This window comes from Monomorium pharaonis, chromosome 5 (genome assembly GCF_013373865.1).
Source record: "Monomorium pharaonis isolate MP-MQ-018 chromosome 5, ASM1337386v2, whole genome shotgun sequence".
NCBI lineage: Eukaryota > Metazoa > Arthropoda > Insecta > Hymenoptera > Formicidae > Monomorium > Monomorium pharaonis.
This window is the reverse complement of record NC_050471.1, coordinates 9,078,686-9,101,677: the sequence shown is the minus strand read 5'-3', so window position 1 is coordinate 9,101,677 and position 22,992 is coordinate 9,078,686. Positions and strand designations below refer to the sequence as shown.

The window sequence follows — 22,992 nt, the reverse complement described above, 5'->3', positions numbered from 1 at the left end:
AGTAAATCGCATGTTTTATCATCCATTTTTAATATATAATCGTTTTTGAGGTTATTTTTATCCAACAACACGTCCACAACACGTCCACAACACGTCCACAACACGTCCAACACGTTTAACACGTCCAACACGTTTAACACGTCCAACACGTCCACAGTCCAAATTTATGATTTTTGTGAGGAAACTCGCGACAGTGTTTCCAGTCTCGACTCTTTTCACAGCAGTGTGCTGTAAGTGGAGAGGATAGCGAACAGCTTGGTCGACGGCACTCGACTATCTGCTGTTTCCTTTTCTCTCGAGCTGTCTCCTTCATGGAAAAAAGACAGCAGATAGTCGATTGTCGATCGCTTGCTGCTGTAAAAAATTTGAGACTGGAAGCACTGCTTACGATCATCAAATGAAATAAGAACTGCGCGTATAATTCCGATGCGACATCCACACACGGTATCCAATGAACTGTTACGGATATTGTAACAAAATATTCTGGTTGGTTACCAGAATATTTTATTATAATAACCAAAAATTGTGTTTAATTGTATTAACTATACATATCATGTTTATCTATCTATGTTATATAGTTATAATAACCAGACACTTAGATATTATAACTAGATTAGTAATAATCAAAATTTTACCATTGTCACACCTAAATATTCTGGTTGGTTACCAGAATATTTTATTATGATAACCAGAAATTCTATTTAGTCCAACTAAATCTTGTTGAACCAAGCATGTCATGTTAATATAACTGTGCTTGTTTTTTCCGTGTATTACCGTGGAAGCAACGAACCGACGAGTACGCCGCGTTCGATTTAAAAACTTTCTTCGTTTCGGAGTTTTCCGCTTGATCATAACTTTACGTATCATTGAACAGGTTCTTTCCGTTATTTCGTAAGTATTACGCTTCTCGTTTTCTTGAAACGAAATAACTTCAGCGGAAATTTATAGCCTTTGTAGAAAATGAAGCTAAACACCCATGACATATCGTTTTTACCATATTTCCAAACAACTTCCCATTTATTTGGAATAAAAACCCACTTGCGTTTAGTTTAGCGTCAAAATCGCGATAAACTATTGGCCGGAAAATCAGCAGATATTACTTGAAACAGATTTAGCACACCAATTAAGTAATGTTCAGTTCAAGTAACACCCATTGATTCTCACCAAGACTTCGATTTTACGTGCTCAAATTTTCTAGCGATTAACTCTTCATTGATTACGAATGTTACGAATGATCCTCGATCTCTGAAATATATCTGATATTATATTTGAGCAGACGGACGTTTTATTGCTCTAACGTCGATTTATATCAAAATAAAATCGTCCGTCGAAGTTGATTCGCCTGTAAGAAAGCAATAGATAGTTCTTCAAAATCGAATCTTTCGTGGTTTCCGCTTTCAAGATCTTATTTTATTTTTTTTACCTCTCTTTCCTTTTCTCTCTCTCTTTCTCTCTCTCTCACTCACTTAAATTGTCCATCCGACTGTCCGTAAACCAAAAGATTAGTAAAACAATGAGAACCGATAAACTTTTATTGGTCTGTTACAAATTGGAAACGTGAATTAGCAAAATTTGCGGAAAATTTATTCTTCGCGCGTGATTAAAACTATTTTTTTTAAACATCTATAATAAGTATTACAGTAGGGTTTGCATTGCTCAGGAGGAAAGTGCAACGCGCAAGTGCAACTTAGAGGCACAATCTACTACTTATCAATGTGCACTTCCGCTTCCGAGCACGGACTAATCGCCGTACCTTTCAATCAATCACAATGCAAGAGAACAGAGCTAATGTTATTCATGAAATCGGGCGTGCCGGTAAATTTCCCGGGGATTTTCCGACGTCGATAGCTCTTTTAATTCGAGTTTGCAAACTCGCAACAAGTCGGCGGCGCCCGCCGCCGGCCGCGCTAAGCCGCTCCCGTCGAGTTCCGCTCGTGGACGGCTTGAGAGAAAGTTGAACCCCCGGAAGTTGAGGAGAACGGGGGATAAACCAGAATGCAAGAGGGCGCGAGACGGTGGAAATCTATCGGCACAGGAGGGAGGAGGATTTGTGAATGTCGCGCATCGTCTTGCAGTCGAGTGACATTAAATAAATAAGTGTGGGGCGTCTGTATAGAGGCACGTTTCGACCCGCGGCGCGGCGCTGCCGGTCGTTTCCTCTATTTTTCAGTTCGGTACTGCAACTAAGAGTTGCATTATGCAGCCCGCAGCGCAGACAAGCGACGTCCCGCGGGATGTCCCGACGCGTTATTCCGGTACCATTCCGCGTCGCAGATCCGCCAGACGCACGAGCGTTCCTATCGCGCGGTGTCCTTGAAACCGGGGAAGGGGATTAAATCGATGAACTCTCATCTCGATATTATCTCGATATTATCTCGATAAGAAAATATTGTGCATTATGTTTTACTCTAAACGACAAAGCGTTCTTATAAATTCACACTTAAAGGTTATTTTTAGTATTATTTTTCTTTTTGGAAAAAAAGTTCTTTTTTTTTTAAGTGTAAAAGCTGTAAACTTATTTATTTAGTTTATTTATTCTTTGATATTTAAATGTTCTTTAATCATGTTTTATAACATTAAGAAAAATAATTTTGACAATTATTAGTAAATCTGTATAATTGTCTTAAAAATATACTATTGCTATAATTTAAGATGCATAAATTATCTAAAATAAAAAATTGAGAGGATTTCCTAGTCTGTATAAATGGTCTCATCAGATCTATAAAAGTAACAAAATGATTTTTGTGCAATAGCAATATTTTGAAAAATTAGTTTTTTTGAAAGTAGAAAGTTGAAAAATTGAAAATTTTATTTAATTGTCGCACAAGAGAGAAATATGTTGAAAATATATCTTAAAAATTTTGAGTCAATGGGATTAAAACTGGATAAGTTTTCATGGCAACAATTTTTTTAAATATTATTTAGAAAACGAGTTTTAAATGTTGCAGTTTATACGTTAATAAAAAGTTAAAATTTATAAGTCTTCTTTAATCTGTTCTGTTTACTCTCAAAGTTTGAACTATTAAAAAATAATCAATTTTTTAAGTCCAAAGGCGAGAATATTTTTTTTATGTAATACATTTGTTAGGTATATGTAAAGAACGACTACTTTTTAAAACAATTTTCTATTATTTAAATAAATTTTTTTCACACTTTGGTTATCTATTATGTATTATTATTTAAGTTTACATTACTTTGATTATCTATCGTTTATATAACACATTTTTAGATTATTAGAATTCACAGTCACTGTCCTTTTGTTTGAATTAACATTCTTCTTCAATGTATAAGACAGTAAGTGATATCCAATCCATTGATATCTTGCATACTATATAAAGAAGATATAAAAAGTAAATATGAGAAATGTTTCCGATATTTTTATTCTCCAGTCTGTGATTATTGAATCGCCGAGAATTCGCGCGGTTCCAAGCATCAAAATGCACGCGTTCAATAAAAAAGTACTTACGTATTATTTAACGTATTGCGCCGTGTACTTTGCGCGAATTAACGTGAATTCGCGAAGAGAATCGACATTCGCGGCGTAGCAGTTAAATCTTTCGAATTTAGGAATAAAAACGAAGGTGAAGGGACGAATAGTGGTCGCGAGTCTTTCTCTCTTTCTCTCGCGAAACGGTTTCGCTCGCAAAGCGCGGAGGAATATGACGTTCAAATTTCTCTCTAATTCCGGCGATGACGGTGGAACTATTTTAAAGAGGATTACGCGTAATTCCTGCTTCGGTAGGGCGTAGAACTCGACGCGCGCGGGAGATCCCTTCCGCCTTTCGGCAAAGTGGGATGCATTATGCTGCAAGAATTTCGCGAGACTTTGAAATTCTCGCAGCTCTCGTAAATCTTTGTCTGGACTGCAGGCGTACGCGAGGGAGCTTAAATATTTAAGCTTAAAATATTAAATATTTGTTAAAGAACATTCTAATCAGAAATAAAAGAAAATATTCTAATTCGTAAGCCAAAGTGATATGAATCATTTAAAGGATTTGCTATTTGTTAAAGTATCTGTTTGTGAATATTTCATGAAAATCTCGCCGCTCAATGCCGAGTGTTGCGAATTATGTAAAAAGAGAGAAGCGGTTTTGATAATTAAAAAAGTATATTATCTTCAATAGTTCCGCGTCGAATCTGCGCGATGAAAGAACAGCATTGTCGCGACAAGGAGCCATGGAACTTCACGGAAACCGCGAAGCATGTGACGTCTGAATTTTCGTTCGTGTGACGAGACGCAGTTCATCGGCCCGGGGAGGACTTGTTTAAACAGAAAACACGTGAAATTGCACGCGTAAAGCGTGCCGGTTTACCCGCGTAGAATCATTGGACGAGACAGTCGGAGTTCAAAAAGCTCTCGTGACGAGCGCATCGAAGGGTAAAGCGCATCCTAAACGAGATTACGTATAAGCGGCGCGTGCCGAGGCGCTGCGGCTCACAAAGTTCGAACGTAAAATCGCGCTTGACGATGCGGAGAAGTTTTGCGCTAAAGGCACGGCGGGTAGTCCTTTCAAATTGGCCAAAGTGAACGACGCTCTCGGGATCTACCGACGCCCCGGAATAAGAAGAGTTCGAGAACTCACCGCAGAAATCGGGTGATTCCGGCCCACAATTCTCAGGAATCTTTGCCGAGAACCCAAAAATACTTATGCAGGCAATAAAAGTATATCATTTTTACGCGGGAAATTTTGTGGAAGATCGAGTACTCTTTTCTGCATTTGTAGATCTTTTAAATAAAATACAAATGTCACAGTACACGATTTATTTAATATTAAATTTCAATCAATAGTTGTTGTACCTGTTAATTAACGTTGATTAATGAAGTTATAAATCTCAAGTCAACGATAATATATGTAATTAAGTAAAAAAATTTAATTACGTAAAGAAAATGTTTTATTCCTTAACATAAATTGCTTTGTTTTCGACGTAATGATATTGAAAAAGGGGCATGTTTAGATCTCGTTTCGCTCGATTCATGGGGCTTTCAATTTTCTGTTGATTCAAGCAGGGGTCTCCCAAAGTGTCCGAAACGCGTGCTATTTAATCGTTTTCATTTCGCGCGACGCGGCCCAATCGTTTACCGCGGGGAATGCAAAAAGACCAATGGCGTCCGCGACGAAAAGTGTTTCCGAGAGCTTTTTAATGACTCGCGTTCGGCCAGGTCTAATTATTTGCGGGACCCGCAGGTTATCCCGTTAAAGCCGAACGTGACCGGACTGTGGGACGCTTCCTCTTTCACTGCGACGAGTTACGCGATTTTGCGAAATTTCGCGAAGCCCTCGTCCGTTTTCGCAATTGATTCTATTCGCCGAGAAGTTCTTTTGCAAGCTTTCACTGAGAAATATTCTGCTTTCGTGACCTTTATCAGTGACAGCACATATTTAAAATTTAAAACTCGAAAAATTTATATAAGTTCTTAAAAGAAGAGAAAAAGTGATTCATAAAGAATATTTTACAATTAAAGAAATTTTTTCATACAAAATTTAATAAATTTTCTGGGATATTTTTTTTGGAAGAAGCGAAAATTCTTGCAAACTTTTTCTTGCCAATTTTTTCGAAAATATTGAGCGGTTCACAAATTTAATTAAAACATATAAAAGAAATAAGAAAATCACAGTGTGAGTATAATGGCGCTAAATACGTCATAATTTATTATTAAGAGTTCAGTCAAGATTAAGACATTTCTTGAAGTAATACCGACTTTATCTGAGAATTAATTAAGAATTCGCGTTTCTTCTTAAGAATTTCTCAGCGAAATATTGCACTTTGTATCTCACGTTTGTAGAAATGAGCGCAGTATTTTGATAACTGAAATCCGGACGAATAAAAATCTACAACATGATTTAAAAAAAAAAACAAAAGCTTAATCATTTCTATTATGTGGTCGTATGGCTGCGTCTTGAAAGAAGTTAAATTAAAAAATATATGTATGAAATTATTGATCATTGAAATTTCTTTTAAATGCGTAATAAACGCAAGCATATATTACTTTTCAGTGGATTTACCGCCATGGATTTTTTATTATATGAGAATATTTTAATCATTCTTTTTATTTTATATATTATATACATATTGTAATATTATATTTTTTAAATTTTATTCTGAAATATAATTTTGCGTATTGTGCAAATTCTTTATTAATTTAACCGTATTTTTTTAAGAATAAAATTATATTTAATGGAAATATATTTATTAAGCGATTTATTTATATCTTAAAAATACATATTTATGTTTTCAAAAGTGAAAGTGTCCCCCTGAAATGAAATGAGTTTTTCGCCTTGCATCGCTCGTTTCTCTGTGGCCAGGTTTAATTCTTTGTTACGGCGAAACGGTCGATTAGTGTCACCTCCGCGACAAATGGAACCAGTTCGAGAATCACTCGTAATACGTTATTAGTATGTATTACACGCGTGCAATGCGTCAGTTTATCGCGGGCGGGCGGGCCGCCGTAAAAAGGGCAGACCGCGTTATTTTTCAGGCCGCGTATCGGCTCGAGTATAAATCGATGCGAAATTACTGCAAATAACGAATGCGACGTCCTCGGTCGCCGGTACTGCCGGTACAGTTAACTGGCCACCAGCACGAAGCACTTTGCATAATATTTGGATCGCGTAACGAGACTGAATAAACTTTGTGTCGGAGGATCGACCCGGTGATATTCCCCATACCAATTGCGCCTCGTCGATAGCGACGTAGTCGGGCGTCGTCACGGAGTGGTGTGTATCCTCAAAAACTCTCGACTAATTTATATTTCAATTCTCCGTCGAATAATATAAAGAGAAAAACAGTTTCGGCGAAACCATTTGTAACTATTTAAAACTGCCGTTCTTACAATTTCTGTTCTATAAAGAATACTAAAACGTGTTCCACTGGTTTCACACAAGAAATGATACTGCAAGAATACAATAAAAGAATTTTGTGATTAAAATTGGCCAATAATCTTCAGAATATGCTATTACTATGTTATACGATTACTATAATTACAATTAGACACGTATGTGTTCTAAGAAATCATCTAAATATGCCTATGCTGTATTTTTTTATTCTTGCCAGTCTTTAGAATTAAAAAGAAATTTTGCATAATTTTTATATGAAATAAAATATGAACAGCATTTTAAAACTTTCTTTTGCCTCTTTAAGAAGAAAATAATTATGAATTATTATCATATCAGATTAATTAATGGCGAATTCATGAGTTTAAGCCGGAAAAGGTGTTCCCTTAAAGGTTGCGCATGTATCTACCCCTCGCAGGGGCTCGTTTTAAAGGCGTAATTTATCGATCATCCGACTTTTCTTCCGCCCGCAAAACTTACGCTAAAGTTGTCGTGCCTGTTTATGCAAAGCAGCCCGGGAAACTGATCCTATATTCCGCATATACAGTAGCACTTTAGGCACTAAGTCTCTCCAAGCGAGAAGGAAAGAATGTAAGTCACCCGGACTGGCAATGAATTTCAAGTCTACGCCGTTGCGTAATGTTGGTGTATGCGACCGCGGTAACACATTGCATCACTCGAACGCGCGCGCGAATAGTCTGAAGAATATTTTATCGCGGTTAAATTGTTTTGTGTGAAATATGTAGCATTTCATATTTTTTAATTTATATTTTATATTTAATGAGAATAATAAGTATTAATTATTTAAGTTCCGTTTATCTTCGATTATTAAATTGCATAATGTAGCACACGCACAGTTACCATTTACTCTTATATGATATACATTATTAAAATTGAAAAAGATATACAAATATAAGAAATCAAGAGCTAAAGCTTTATCTAGTATTATTATTATTATATAGCACTAAATTTATATTATTCCGTGTGTACAAATAAAAAAATTTTGAAATAACATTAAACATATATGTATTCTGTAAAAAATTATCCAAATATTCTATTTGTGTATTTTTTTAAACTTTTCTTAATCTTTGGCTTTAAGAATTTCAATCTTGCATATATACTTTTTCGTTTAAAATAAAATAAAATATATATTGTACTTAAAAATTTTCCTCTCTAATATTCAAGTCACGTTTACTATTTATCCTATAATATATATCAACAATTCATGTAGTTCAAGAAAGTAATTTGAATGTGCATGTCATTTTTAACGCGTTTTCTTTTACAAGGATATATGTAGATCTTAGCAGAAACGATCCGTCTTTTTTGTGTACTTACCCTTATATAATAATCTCAAAGTCTTTATTTGTCATACGCCCAGTGTGTGGCGTAATAATTCGCACGCCAACCCGCAGAAATATTATCCGGCCGAAAATGATTTCGTTCGGGAGATGATATATCGCGGTGCGCAGCGCTCGTCGTCGAATTCTCCGTTTTCGTGACATCATTAATTTGCCTCCCGCAGAGCCATCGATCACGGCGAATCGTTTGAATATTTGACTCCTCGTGACGTTTTGAGAAAATTTGCGTGAATCGGGCTTCTTGAAAACTGATGGCTTGAATAATATTGTCTATCTTTTCTCTTGATTTTTCTGAACTCAAAGTAATTTTATTAAATCTAAACACAGTATAATATATGTATGATAAAAATCAAAAAGTTGAATAAACAATGAAAAATAGTTCTTAATAGTTTTAATTTACTATTAGTAATAGAACAATTAACTTACTATTATTAAATAAAAAACTTTTTATTCAATAATTTTTAAACTTTTGGGAAAAATGCACTTGAACTTTTTTTTAGGATATAAAGTATAGAAATTTGATCTGACTTTAGAATTGAACACTCTGGAAAAAATAAGTGCGATTATGACCCACTTTAAGGCCTACGATTAAGTAATCAAATTATTTGGATTGCTCATAGAAAGTGCATACATCTTATAGCTACATTTTATGGCGACTGGAATTAATGAGTGATTGCGAGCCCGTGTGTCAGTGGCTCTTATTAATTTGCTTTCGTTTAGGATCAGTGTGTCGGTTATAGTCGAACGGACATAAATCTACCGGGGGTTGATACGATGAGGAAGGGTGGGTAGGAAGGTGGGGCGGCAGCCCTTATCGGTGTCGGTAGATCGATATCACGGGCCAGGTAACCTACCCCGTTAACAAGGCAATCAGGGATAGTTTCTCGATACCGCACGAGCCGGGGTTAACTTAATTAAGGGTTGTTCTACGATTGCCGATTGTACCGATTGCGCGAGTCGGTTGTATTCACCGGCTGTGTGTGTGTGTGTGTGCACATATATATATGGACGCAATTCGACGCACCGGTCTCGTACAGCCTTTTCGTTGGAGTTGGAAATATTTAATACGTTGTATCAAGATGGTGAGACTTTTCGAACATTTATTAGAAGAAAAGAAGAGAGAGAAAGAGAAAGAGGGAGATTGAATCAATTTATATTTATTTGACGATGTTAAACCTCGAAAAGTTTATATTTTTAAGGATTAAAAAGTATTTATTGATAAAAAAAGTTTAAGTATTTAGCGAGAATATAATAAAAAGGTTGTATTTCTCTGCCCTTAACTCCCCTAACGATACTAAATGTATGAAAATAATGGTTGCTTGATAAAAGCGTCGGATAATAACGCAGCTTTCCTTTGAGTAACGAGTAGCTTCCGGTATTCAGGTTCTATTTATTAGAATTCTAGCAAACGAGGCGCCTTGCATTTCTAACAATTCTTTCTGACGCGCGGCTGCATCTCCCCAGAGTTAAACAGGATGAAAAAATACCGATTATGAATCAAAATGTTGTACTATCTTCTTCGCTTCGAAATGAAAAAAAATTGCGCAAATTTCTCTGTATTTCCTTAAAGAAAAAAAAAAGTTAATTCTCCGAAAACCGGCTTCTACTATTATACTTCTTAACAACTCAATTTTGCTACAACGCTTTTCTAAAACGCGGTGCTGCTATTTGGTACACCGCTTCTCTTACGGCTTCCTATTCCTCTTTTCGCATCGAGCCAATGGAAGAACGAGACTCATCCTGAGATTCTCCGGAGTTTTATCCGGATATTCTTTTTCACGTCGTCGACGAGCACCGAATGGCGCGTCGAAATTGCCTCCTTTGGAAGACTGGAAGACTTTCGGAAACAATGAACTGATGGGGTTCAATGGAGCCTGGCTTAAGGCACCTCGAATCGTTCCGAAGAGCGATTTCGATTAACCGTAAAAGCATTTGGTGTGCATACACACGTATTCACAAACCGACAGCATACAGACACACTCATTCGCGATGGAGAGAGAAACGAAAGGAAGGAGAGAGAGAAAGTGTAAAAGAAGGAACGGACAAGAGAGGCGTATGCAGCGAGGAAATCTTCTACTCGACGATGAACTATATTATTTCCGGTAGAAAGCGCTTCTTGACTAGAGAGGTGGCAGGCAGGAGCGGCTTCAAACACAGCCCTGTAATTGGTTCACTTAAAAGCGGATCGATACACAATTACAGAGTAATTGGAGTACCAATTAAGACGACGACGATCCACCGTACTGTTTTTCTCATTGCTCTTATCGCATTACGTCTGCGTATGCTATACCGTCTAAGCGCCTAAGGAATCACCGAAGATATCACAATGGAATATTTCACGTAATTAACAGTTTTGACTCGGAACACTTTTTTTTTTTAGTTAGAAAAAGTTTGCCGTTTATGTTTGTAAAAAATATTTTAAGACAATTGTACGATAATTTTGGGAACAATTTTTTAAAATTATTTATTATTTATTATTTATGTAATTAAATATTTTTTTATTAGATGAGACAAATCCAAATTTTTATTTTACAAAGCTTGTTCTATTAAAATTAGAACGTTAGCAAATTATTTCGGAGAATCAATGGTATTCGGAGAATTAACTTGTAGATACAAGTTTCGATTTTATAACATTTACAAGTTTGCTGATTATATGTACGCGATCTTTCTGCATTCAGCACAAATGTCATTGTGTGATAAATTGGGCGGCAAGACAATATTGTTCCCTTAATTCCAAAATAAAAGAGCGGGAAAATTGTGGTTGCAACGGTATTATCATATTTAGGGCGTATAATATTGGGGTTTTTCGATTTTCTCCTCCCTCTCTCTACGATCGTTGAGCTGTAAGCGGATTGCGCTAGCTGTTCATTAAATTAAGTAATTAATATCGGAAATGGTCGTGCGATATAGCGCAAGCGGCATACTAATGCTGAAGCTGCGTGTGCTGCACAAAATTTAAATAGATTTCATGGATCTCGTATTGCCGCAATAATGCAGATAAGTGCGGTTCGGTATTTTTTTCACAAATCAACGTTGATTAAAATGAGTATAATGCACGGACATATTTTGCGGATTTTTTAGATTATATTACATTTTTGGCTTTATATCTAATATTTTGTATTTCTTGAAATATTGCTTTTATGAAACATTTTTTGAAGATATTTGATTCAAAAAGAGAAACTTATAATTCATTATTTTTTAAAGATCTTATCGACGAATATTAAAATTATAAATAATATAAATAATATTTATGAGAATATCATATTAAGGGAAACAAATATTAAAGAACAAAATATGTAAAAAAAATATATATATTTGGCTTCGCACACATACAATATTTTTTTTAATAACTAAATGTTATTTATAAATATATGTAATCTTTTGAAATTTCTTTTCTTTTGGTATTTCAATTTTTTAAAATCAATTTCATTATTTATTATACATACAATATCAATTTAATACTGCTACTTTTAACGAAGTTAGACCATGGATGAAAAGTTTTTGTGCAACATTAATTTACACTCTAGTAAACATCAATATAACTTTAATATTGGTAACTTTAGCAGACTTCAAATTTTACATAACACCATTTATATACTGTCATTCCCTATGAAATGCAGTAGAATATAATGCACAGATTTATTTAAATTCATCGTTGATAAAGATGTAATTTTTATAATAAATAAATGTCATGTCTAAGATGTAACGATATGTTTAAGATATAACTCTTTAAATTACACGCAAAGCAAAAACAGGCTATTCTCGTTGCTCAGAAATTGTGCGTTGAAGTGGCGTAAAGATATGATTATGTCAACCGGGATAATTAAGCGCGGTGGCAATTATTCAAGAGTAATGACGCGCAGATGCATTTATCATATCAACGCACAAACTTACTTCGCCAATGTTCAGAGACACGCGTAATATCACATTAGTAATCTGCTGACCTGATGCTAATATTTTTTTCGAAAAGTCATAATTTTTAAAATTTACAGTCTATCCTACAACTCGTTATTTCTGTCGAACTCTATAATAACAGCTATCATTTTACGACTATTGATTTATTACCTATAGTCATTTATGTATTCTGAAAACTGTATACCGTATTTTTTTATTATTCTGAGTTATTTTTGTTTTTATTTTATTGTATTTTGTATAGATATTCATATAGTGAATCGAGAAGTTAATAAACGTGCATGCGATTCGAGCCACGAGCTTCGTGAATAACTATCAAGGATTGTCCCAGGTAATCTTGACTCGCTCATCGGTCTTCGTCGAGCAACCACGGTATCGATCGTTCGCTACTCACAATTATCCCAGTTGGGCACGTGAGATTTGTGTTTGATATTTATTTATCGACCGCACGACATATTCCACGTCGCACGAGCAAACAATCGCCGTGCAAACAGTTGGACCGCTCCGGCAGCGCGACGCACCGGTGCACGTCGTTGTCGTTAGGTGACATGAAATTCCGTAATTTGCGTGTCATCGGGACGACAAGTGCTTTCGATATTGAGGGAATACATTGCGGTTAATTCCATGGCTTAGTAGATATGCCGTTTGCAACACGGCCAATAATGGAGGTCTATTTAGGGATAAGTAGGGCTTGCCAGCGAATTTGCTGCGCGAGGATAACGTAACTGTATCGTATTGAATTATTAAGGCACGAAGAATTACAGAGAGAGATTGAAATTGCAATTATAACAAGATTAAAATAATATTTTTATAGTTTATTGATTTTGTAACTTTTCTAGTTTGCTTCTCAAATGCTTTTTAGGATTTTTGATGTAATATTAATTTTACTATTATAGTATACATATATATATTGTTACGCCCAGCTGTTTTGACCGATCGGTATATTGATTTTCTGTGAGGAGCGTTGTCATATAATATAATAAATAAATTAACGTATTTTATTTCCTGGCAAAAACTGAAATAGTTTATTTGCAATTTTGAATTACGTTTATATAAGTAAATCTTAAATTACATTTTTGCGAAAATAACATATATTTTAAATGAAATTGCTACTACGATTTTATTATTTATATGCATTACAAAAATTATTTATAAATTTTTCATCTTTTATAATTTAAAAACTGTTAATGTCTCAATGTTTAAAAGAAAAAGAGTTTTTAATTGACATTATAAATTTTAACCGATTTATAGTACGGAAAGTTTATTCATTTTTTCTGTTTTTTGTTTCTTTTTTCTAACAATGCAAAATAACGCGGACTGTGTGCTTTTACAAATCTTTAAATGGGCTTGTGTCTCTCCGTGAAAAGTAGAGGTCTAATTGCACGATAATAAAGTTCACCAACGTGCAGTGTTGCATACTGTGTCGGACGCCGAATGTGTGTAAGAGTTAGTTAGATGAGCACGAGTTGACTCCACAGCTAGTTGACTCTTTGTTTCTGAAAGTAACGCAAATTAAGTGCCAGTCAACTGTGCGGGGCAAAGTTCGTCGCCTGCAAAAGAAAACTGAGGGAAGACTCACGCAATCGCATTGGGCATATAACGAAATTACTCGTTTTCGTATTCCGGTTTTAATTAACTGGTGACCGTATTCATACCTGTCATACATTCATTAAGTCTTATTTTCAATTTTTTCCTGTTTAATGTTGTCTCCTATTTCTACCAGTAAAAAATTCGCCGGAACGTGGAAAAGTACGTGGACAAATTTAATATAGTTTAATATTAGTTAAATTAGGTGAGCTTCGTAATTAGTGGAAAGGGATAAAAAGTTAATTTAACGTGGGCGTGTAAAGAATATTTTTTAAAAAATTTACCGATAGTCAGGTTCAATGGAACCGAGAGGAGATCCGCGGATACTCGTTAGCTGTGCAGCCATGCTGCTGATGTACTCCCGACAGTAATTGACGTTCATTGTTTAAAGACGACAGGTAACATCGGAGCAGTGGCAAATTGTAATTTAATGACTTTAACGCATTGCAGCAAAAAAGTTTTCAAAAATAATTTATCAAAACGAAGCAAAGGATGTAATCTTTCATTGTTTTTTTGTTCTTTACTTGAGTATATTTTTTTTCTTATGTTAATATTTAAGTCATTAAGACTTCTTCATAAATTGAACGTAAAGATAATTAAATATTCAGTTTACATAATGAATATATTCTTATATTATTTTGATACAGAGAAAAGGAAGCGTGCTTTCACGCCTCGTTACATATGTATCATTTGCAATGAAAATTTGTTTGCAACTTGTTTTCGAGCAACGTTTATCGAACTATATTTGTGAGCATCCACGCTACGTTCTGACATCGTTCTCTCAATATTTGGTCTATTCAGTTTATTCAGGAGATTTTTACAGCGTAAATAGCTTGACAACAATGTGATCTTTATAATAGGACGGAAACAATGTATTTACCGTTTCAATTTATTCTGCCTTTATGTACTGTATCAATATACTAATTACGCAGCGTGTTATGCGACAAAGCGGGCCGACGCGATACTTTGCAATGTCGCATCGCGCCGCGCGTTAATGCGCGTCCCGTCGCATTGTTCCTCGCGCCGCGTCGCGCAAGTCTTGCGCGGTAACGAGGTAGCGCGGCTATTCGAATTGCTCAATAATTGGCGGCGTAACAATAGCCCGGACCCCATAGTCGTAAGGTCATTAATATTCGAGCTTTGCATTCGCGCGGGCCCGCGCGCGGCGCGGCGCGTGAACAATCAACGTTGTCCGCCGCGCACGCACAACATTGTATTTAATTCATCGTGTTTTAATATTAATTTTAATATTCATGCATACAATTACCGGATGGGTTTCTCGTAATTTGCATGCAATTACCATGCGCCGCATCCAACGCGCCGGAGCGTTTGACGGTTACGAAAACAACGCGCGGCTATACGGTGACGTTGAAATAATACTGTCGGTCAGCCGGCCGGTCCCCCTGAATTATTCGCGCGCACGGCTGAGTGGCTCTTGTCTGTGACTTCGGCTGTGATTTTGACCGTGAATCGGTATATAATACGTCCGCGGTGCTCCTATTATTTTGAGGAAAAGATTTTGCCCCGAGTGCGATGAGCAAGATTATAATATTGTGCCCTGATTAAACACACATCCGTATTTATATAGCGGGTTTCTATTTCAAGACTCTTAAGTAATCCCTTGGGATGCTAATACGGATCTGCAATCAGTTTAACGCATTTTAAGACAATTTTAAGACATATGAATACCAATTACATTACAAGTAATAATTTGGCAACTTATGTAAATTTACGTCACATTAAATCTTGATGATAGATAATTCTTTATGCATATTAGCAAATTGTGCAGATTATTTTCTCTTTTATTAGATAAATTCTTTTGAATCTTTTTTTCTCTCGGCGAGGACTGTGTTTCTTGTTTTGCTCCTCGATATTAATATTCTTGATTATTAGTCCTAAACTGAATCGTTGTTAATGTAAATTTAAGTCAATGTGAAAATAAAGTTTTATATATATAAGGAGCATTGTAATTACATTACGGTATTTGATTAAAACTTGACCCTGCGAATATTGTCCGTACTGTAACGCATTTATACAGTCAAGTCGTCGCGGCGATGTCGATATCACCGAAGGTAATTCGATTCCTCGCGGAATTACATCGTATTGCAGGATAATCCGCGAGATCTGGAATCACCTTACCGTATTATGCGATACACAAGGAGACGAAGTCAGTGTTACAATTGCAAGCGTACATTTCCGAGATAATCTGGAAACAGTGCGAGTTTCACAAGGCTGTTACATTACCGATTGGATTTTGAGCATCGCGTTATTTACAAACTGTGCAATAATAAGAAAAAGCATTCAATTTATTCGCTCGATCTTTCTTAATGCAATTTGCCTCTTTACCTTTACTTCGTTTGACCAGCCGATTTGAAAACACTGTAACTTCAGCAATTAAAATTGTTCGAGAAACAATGAAAATAACAGTGAAAACTGGGCTGAAGTCCAGAACTCAAACTTGTGTATCAATATCTCTTAATAACAAAGTGAAGAAATTTGAGAGAAAGATATTTTTACAGTACAACGAAGCATAAAACGAGTTTTCTCATTCATAACTTTAGTTACGTTATTTGAAATTTTATCTGCATTCTTGCGACTTAATTTATATGCATTTCTGTTTATTCATTTATAAATGGAAAAACATTATTGTGTGCATCTTTATATTAATCTTGCAAAATATAAACAATTATATAATTTAAACAAAAATAATCTTTTTGCTTGCTGTTTTATCGCATTTTGCATTATTTACATCTAAATGCAACTAAAAAATTTTTTATGTTAGATGTAAGTTTAATAAACAAATTTATTACTTATTACTTATAATTATTTTATCTTTTATTATTTACTTTATTATTACTATTTTATTATGTTTCCTTCTTTTGATTTTAAATTGCTTATTTTTAATGTCCGATAGACATCCATCTGATAGATTAGCATTACCTTTTTATTTAATGTCATTGCCATTGCATGCTTTAAATCAAATAGCAGTTCACTGTTCAGCCATCATACATTATGATGACTTTTATATTATATCTATTAGACAGAGCAAAATTGAAATTTATTTTATTTACTTAACGCATTTAATAGAGACCGCATTAAAAATAAAGATGAGCTATTAAGTTACTGATATTTTCTGTTCCATTCTCTTTAAGGTATATTTTTTATTGAATATTTCTAACATATGTTGTTCTAGATATTATACATAATTTAATAATATTCGTATTAGGTTTATTAAATTATGCACTATATCTAAAGTAGCATTATAATCAAATATTTATACTTAGCAAAGATCACGCGTTTTTATGTAATATGAAATATTAATCACGTGCATATAGGGTTGCCATCCGTCCTCTTCTTCCCGGACACTATCCTCTTTTTTAGAGTATTTGGGGTCCGGAGAGGGTCGTCCGGAGAGATTTTTGAGAGCGTTGGAAATTTGTCCGGGAAAATTATGTGCGTCCGGACTTTTTAATATTTTAATTATTTATTTCCTTTACCGTGCTTTTTCCAATGGCACCACTTATTGAGCAGCTGAGTAACAATTAAATATAAAATTGAAATACTTAATTAATAGATTTACAACAAAATACTGGTTTAATTTTTAATTTTAAATTTGTAGCTGATTTTTCTCATGGAATTTACAGTAAATTTAAGAGTGAATAATTTGAATCTTAATTTAAATCGATAAGTAATCCAGATATATTTGTGTGTAGATCTGATTGTGAGAATTGTTAAAGATATAATAATCTTTTGTAAAATCACAGAAATCAAAATTGTAGATATTTTATGGATTTATATATTTTATTCATTTATATAAAATATTTAAAAAAATAAATAAATATTTTAAATAAAAGAATAAAATGTTTGAAATAAATATTTAAAAATAAATATGTTTAAAATAAATAAGTAATTTAAAGAAACATTAATTAAGTAAATTAACTGACATTTAAAGAATTTAGCAGAGAAGGAAATAATTAATATTTTATAGTAAAAATGTCGAATTAATTTTTTCTTTTCCTCTTTCTTTTTTATTCTTTTAGAATTAAATGTTATATAAATTAATATACGAAAAAGATTATTAGATCCAGCCAGTTTTTCGAATATATGGGTGTATACAATAATAAATAAATAAATAAAATGTTCTCTTTTGTCTCGTTTCTGATAAAACATTCGTGAATTTCACATTGGACATTAATGTGTGCTAAATAAAATAATATGAAGAGATAAGGCTACGGTGACTATATGTCCCTTATGTCAAGTAGCTATCCTGCAGATTTAAATATTTTTTAAAACTTAAATTTACCCTTTATTTTAAAGATAGTATTGCAAATTCTTTTCTGAAAATTAGCGTTCCAGTATCTAATGAGTAAATTTTTATGAAAACAAATTTAATTTCGTGCAATATAATTTGTATCTTTCGTCAATTGTTTTAAATTAAAAAATTATTCAAATTAAATCTGTGTATGTTTCATTTTTTATTATTTTAGACCGATTTCATATTTAAACCAAGAGTTGGTTTTTTTTAAATACAGACGAACCAATACAGTTTCAAATTATTAGAGAATGATGCGGTGTATATAATTCTGATATATTGCGAAAAATTTTTAGATCAAAACATCGAGCCTCGCCATGTGTGTCTCTAATCTCTTTTCGGAAGCAGAGCTCATGTTTTTATGTGACATTTGGCACACGCCAAGCACGAGCCGAAGCGCTAGAATTTTTTTCTTTTTCACGAATTTTCTCTTCCGATTCCCAATCGACTACTTGCCCCCTCTCACGGTTCACCAGGCAACTCAGTACCATCGCGAACGACGCGTACACGCAAGCGGAAGGTTACGTCGTTTACGCTTCGCGATCGTGCATTTTTCCACTCGGAGTCGTCTTCTTAGTGCCGCGGGGTAAGATCTCGTCGCGTCCCTCGCGTCCTCTCGTCCTCTCGTCGGTCGAGAGCGAATTTCCCCGTGGAAGGCATCGCCCGAATGCCGAATCGAGTCGATGACATTAATCGGCGCGAAAATCGCCTGAGTTTTTCGTCGCGTCGTGTCGCGGTCGCTGTCTCCGCTCGATCTCGTCGCGTCCCCGCGTCCTCTCGTCGGTCGAGCGCGAGTATCCCCGCGGAAGGCATCGCCGGGGATGTCGAACCGAGTCGACGACGTTAATCAGAGGGGCAAAGTGGTCGCGTCCCTCGCGCTCCTTTCCCCTCCCCCCCTCCTACCGTCTGTGGGAAATGGCGCGAAATCGCTTGAGTTTTTCGTCAAGTTGTGTCGTGAAGTGACGCAGTTCATGTACAACGGTCGCCGTCTCCGCTCGATCTCGTCGCGTCCCCGCGTCCTCTCGTCGGTCGAGAGCGAGTTTCCCCCGCGGAAGGCATCGCCGGGGATGCCGAACCGAGCCGACGCCGTTAATCGTGTCGAGCGCGTGTGTGTGATGCAACGAGGAAAACATCATCGATTTATCGGCTGGTGAGTAAATTTATTTATTATATTCGTGGAATTAATCGGCATTTTCATTTTTTTTAATTAAAAAATTTTTTTAAATATCTCGATACTTTACATTTTTGATATTTTAAAGAGGCTGGTGGAATGATGGTCAAACTTGATCAAGGTCGATAATGTAGATTCATTAGTGCACAGCTTTAACAAAATTTCGTATGTATTTCTTTTATAGATTTGGAAACTAGCATTATTAACTCTGATCAAATTTGACCATGAATCTATCATTTCCAGTATACTTATTAAAGAATTGTATAATATATAATATAATATTTTTATTAGCAGCACCAACGAGGATTTACCACCTTCATTGACGAATCATGATATGGGATGACAAACAATTTGTCAACATTTGACAAACATTTGTCAAATCATCATCGATTTATCGGCTGGTGAGTAAATTTATTTATTATATTCGTGGAATTAATCGGCATTTTCATTTTCTTAAATTAAAAAAATTTTTTTTTAATATTTTGATACTTTACATTTTTGATATTTTAAAGGGGATGGTGGAATGATGGTCAAACTTGATCAAGGTCGATAATATAGAATCATTAGTGCACAGTTTTAACAAAATTTCGTACGTATTTCTTTTATAGATTTGAAAAACATGATTAACTCTGATCAATTTTGACCATGAGTCTATCATTTCCAGTATATTTATTAAAGAATTGTATAATATCTAATATAATATTTTTATTAGCAGCACCAACGAGGATTTACCACCTTCATTGACGAATCATGAAATGGGATGACAAACAATTTGTCAACATTTAACAAACATTTGACAAACAATTTGACAACAATTTAGGACACATACGAGAGGTGATGCTGCTACCACTTTTAAATTACTTCTTGGTAAGTGATGCTTGCTTCCGTAATGCAGAATTTGTCTTATTAATAAATTTCTCTCGTTTATAAAGTTCCATGCTCAAAAAAAGCTCATTTTGCAACAGGCTGAGTGCTATCGGACTGTATGAATTTGAAAATATAATTAATTTGAATAAATGATATAACTATTGTTATCAATTACTTGAAATAATTTTTGTAAATTGCATTACACGATTTAACTGATTGTTATTATAGATATCGATATTAGTTATAATATTTCCATTGTGAAAGTACTTATATTATTTGCAAATTTTACCACTACGTAAACCAATTGCTCTCCATCAGCTTTTCTATAATAAAAAGCACATATTTTGAAAGTATTGAAAATTTATCTGGGAAAATTATGCGCGTCCAGGGTTTTAAATATTTTAATTATTTGTTTCCTTTACCGTACTTTTTCCAATGGCACGATTACTTATTGAGTGGCTTTTATAATATTTATTGTGTGTAATTAATGTATTTTCGTATATGTCCGGGGTTTTTGGCTTGTAAGTTTTAGTTAAAAAAATTTTAATATGGCAACTCTACGCGCATATAACAATCTGAGCTTATCAAAGATTGTCGCAAGAAAAATGTCGAAATATCGGATGTTGTCTTCATTGGGTAGCAGCTTATTTAAGTGATTACGCTGTCGACCTGCCGTGAGAACCCATAGCAGCGGCGGTCGAAGTTTATTAGCAAAGCCGAAAGTTTCGCTTCGGTGAGGAGGAAAAACGGTTGCGAGTTAGCGCCGGGATTAAAGGTTTTTTCGAGGATGTAGGAAGCTTAGACCTTTTTGACGCGGCGCAGCCTCATCTCAATTGAACATTCTGGCTGAACTTCGTTATGAAAATACTTTAGAAAATAAATTTACGCATTTTACAGTTTTTTTACAACCTAACTTAACCTGCAGTATTGAAATAAAAGAGATGTTAAGTTTTTGTGCTGTTTTTCATTTAATATGAAAAAATTCCGAGATTTATAAATTACATTATAATAAAGGGATATTTAAAGGGAATTTTTATATGATGTGTAACTTATGCGTTTTCAAATTTCTTCACAATTAGACGAGAAACAGTTATGCAATGCCAAAATTGAACATTTTCTTTCTCGCTCTGACGATCTTTGCGTGATTAGATATTTCTAAATCGCTTTTTTTATATTTTTGAATTTTGATTTTTGAATGAATAAATAAGTACCTATGCAACCGAGTGCGATATCAAATTCAACTGCTATAAACAGAAAACTAATTTTGATATATTTAGAGCGTTGTTTAAAATAGTTTTTGATTTGCAATTGTTTCTCAACATATATCTGATTTTTTTTTTTAAATGAAAAAGAGGACCAACTGCTGTCGCGTGCGTTAGAAGCGTTTCCCGGGCATGCGCTAAATTAATCTTCGCCGCGAAAATGATGAAGATAGAATTTTCGCCATTTATCTCAATACAACATTTTCATCGCGCTGACGTCCGAGGGATACCGCCGCGCTCAGTGGCGTGGCCGACTACGCTGGTAGACGACATTTTTCATCGGTAAACGCTATTTGCGCGGGACTGCACTTTAAACGTTAATGCATATGCCGTCCGCTTCTTCATCCGGCGTCGGTGTGCGTTAAATTGCAGTTGCGGATGATCACCTGGCGGCGATGACAGCGGCGAGCGACGTCGTCGGGACGCGCACTAAAATGCCTCGGCGGGAACGTGACGCCGCCTCTTTCCGTGTTTTAAATTAAATATCAGTTAGGAAGATAAGGAGCTGTGGGGGGGGGGGAGAGATAGGGGCTCCCGATAAAACAAGGGGCTTCGACGTTTCACGGTGTACACATTGGGGCCGCGGGGCTTTCGGGAAGCGGAACATTTCAGGAACGTCGCGGTCGGGAAATGGCATTAAAGGTTGACCGAGAATCTCTTCTCTTCATAACGACGAGCGTGTCGACAACCTTCTCCCGCTGCTACGTCATTTTCTTTTCTCTGATTTCTTGCCCTCGCCGATCCGTTCTGCACTAGACTGGGCAGGATTGGAAATACACACAGTCCGCTTTCTATTACCAATTGCGCAAGAAATTGAACTAATAAGACACAAAGATAATCAACAAACAATATTCGCGCTCTTTGAAGACAGCCTTTGATCGTTAGCCGCTTTAATCCTTTCCCGACTTTATTTTTTTCAATCAATGACTATTTCAATCAATTTATGGCTATGACTTTTATTCGAGAAATTTTTTTATTTGGGAAATATTAAGAATAGACTTGTTTTAAGTCTGAGATCATTCAGTGATAATGTCTACATTGAGAAAAAGATACTTGCATCTTGTTTTCAAGATTTAAAAATTTATTTTACTGAAATGAATTTTTATTTAAATACGGGATGAATAAGGAAAATGAGATACTTATATATTTTGTCATCATAATTAAATTTTTGTATAACCAATAAATATTGAGAGAAATGTGACAAGTAGCATTTGCTTGCTAATAAGTATTTTGACTTTTATCTGCGCGGGTGAACAAAATGAAATAATTTCCAGATCTTTACATTTTATTTTTACTTTATCAGACGCTTTCGGCTATTATTTCTACAGAACTAATTTTCAAGATTAGCGACATTTATCGCATGCCAAGTTGCGTCGACGAATCGTTCCCTTGACGTGGACGTTGGCAAGGAATGCGTAATTTGTTCGCGCGAGGAATTATCCGTGATAGTCCTCCCTTCCCTCCGCCATCCCCTCGTGCCACTCGAAGCTAGCGACAAGCTGCACGAGAAGCTGCAATTAATATTTAACAAATATATCGCTACGAACATCACTTCCTTCGAAGGATGACGTCGCGCCGGCCGACGAGACGTCCCATGGTTGGTTCATTCAAAGCAACCGGAAGCCTCAGGACAAGGATTAATCGTCGCGTGCAGTCCGTGAGCGCCGCGCAGGATCCATTCAATTCGCTC

The 22,992-nt window shown here is 35.3% G+C and overlaps 1 protein-coding gene across 1 annotated transcript; it reads left to right on the top strand.

Annotated features, from left to right (window-relative positions):
* The first annotated feature begins 17,704 nt into the window (after nucleotides 1–17,704).
* Nucleotides 17,705–20,792, top strand: LOC118645539. The gene is made up of 2 exons (XM_036286821.1): nucleotides 17,705–19,152; nucleotides 19,465–20,792. Exons 1-2 carry the CDS (start codon nucleotides 18,824–18,826, stop codon nucleotides 19,514–19,516), a joined length of 381 nt encoding a protein of 126 aa, XP_036142714.1. The 5' UTR covers nucleotides 17,705–18,823; the 3' UTR covers nucleotides 19,517–20,792.
* The last annotated feature ends 2,200 nt before the right edge of the window (nucleotides 20,793–22,992 follow it).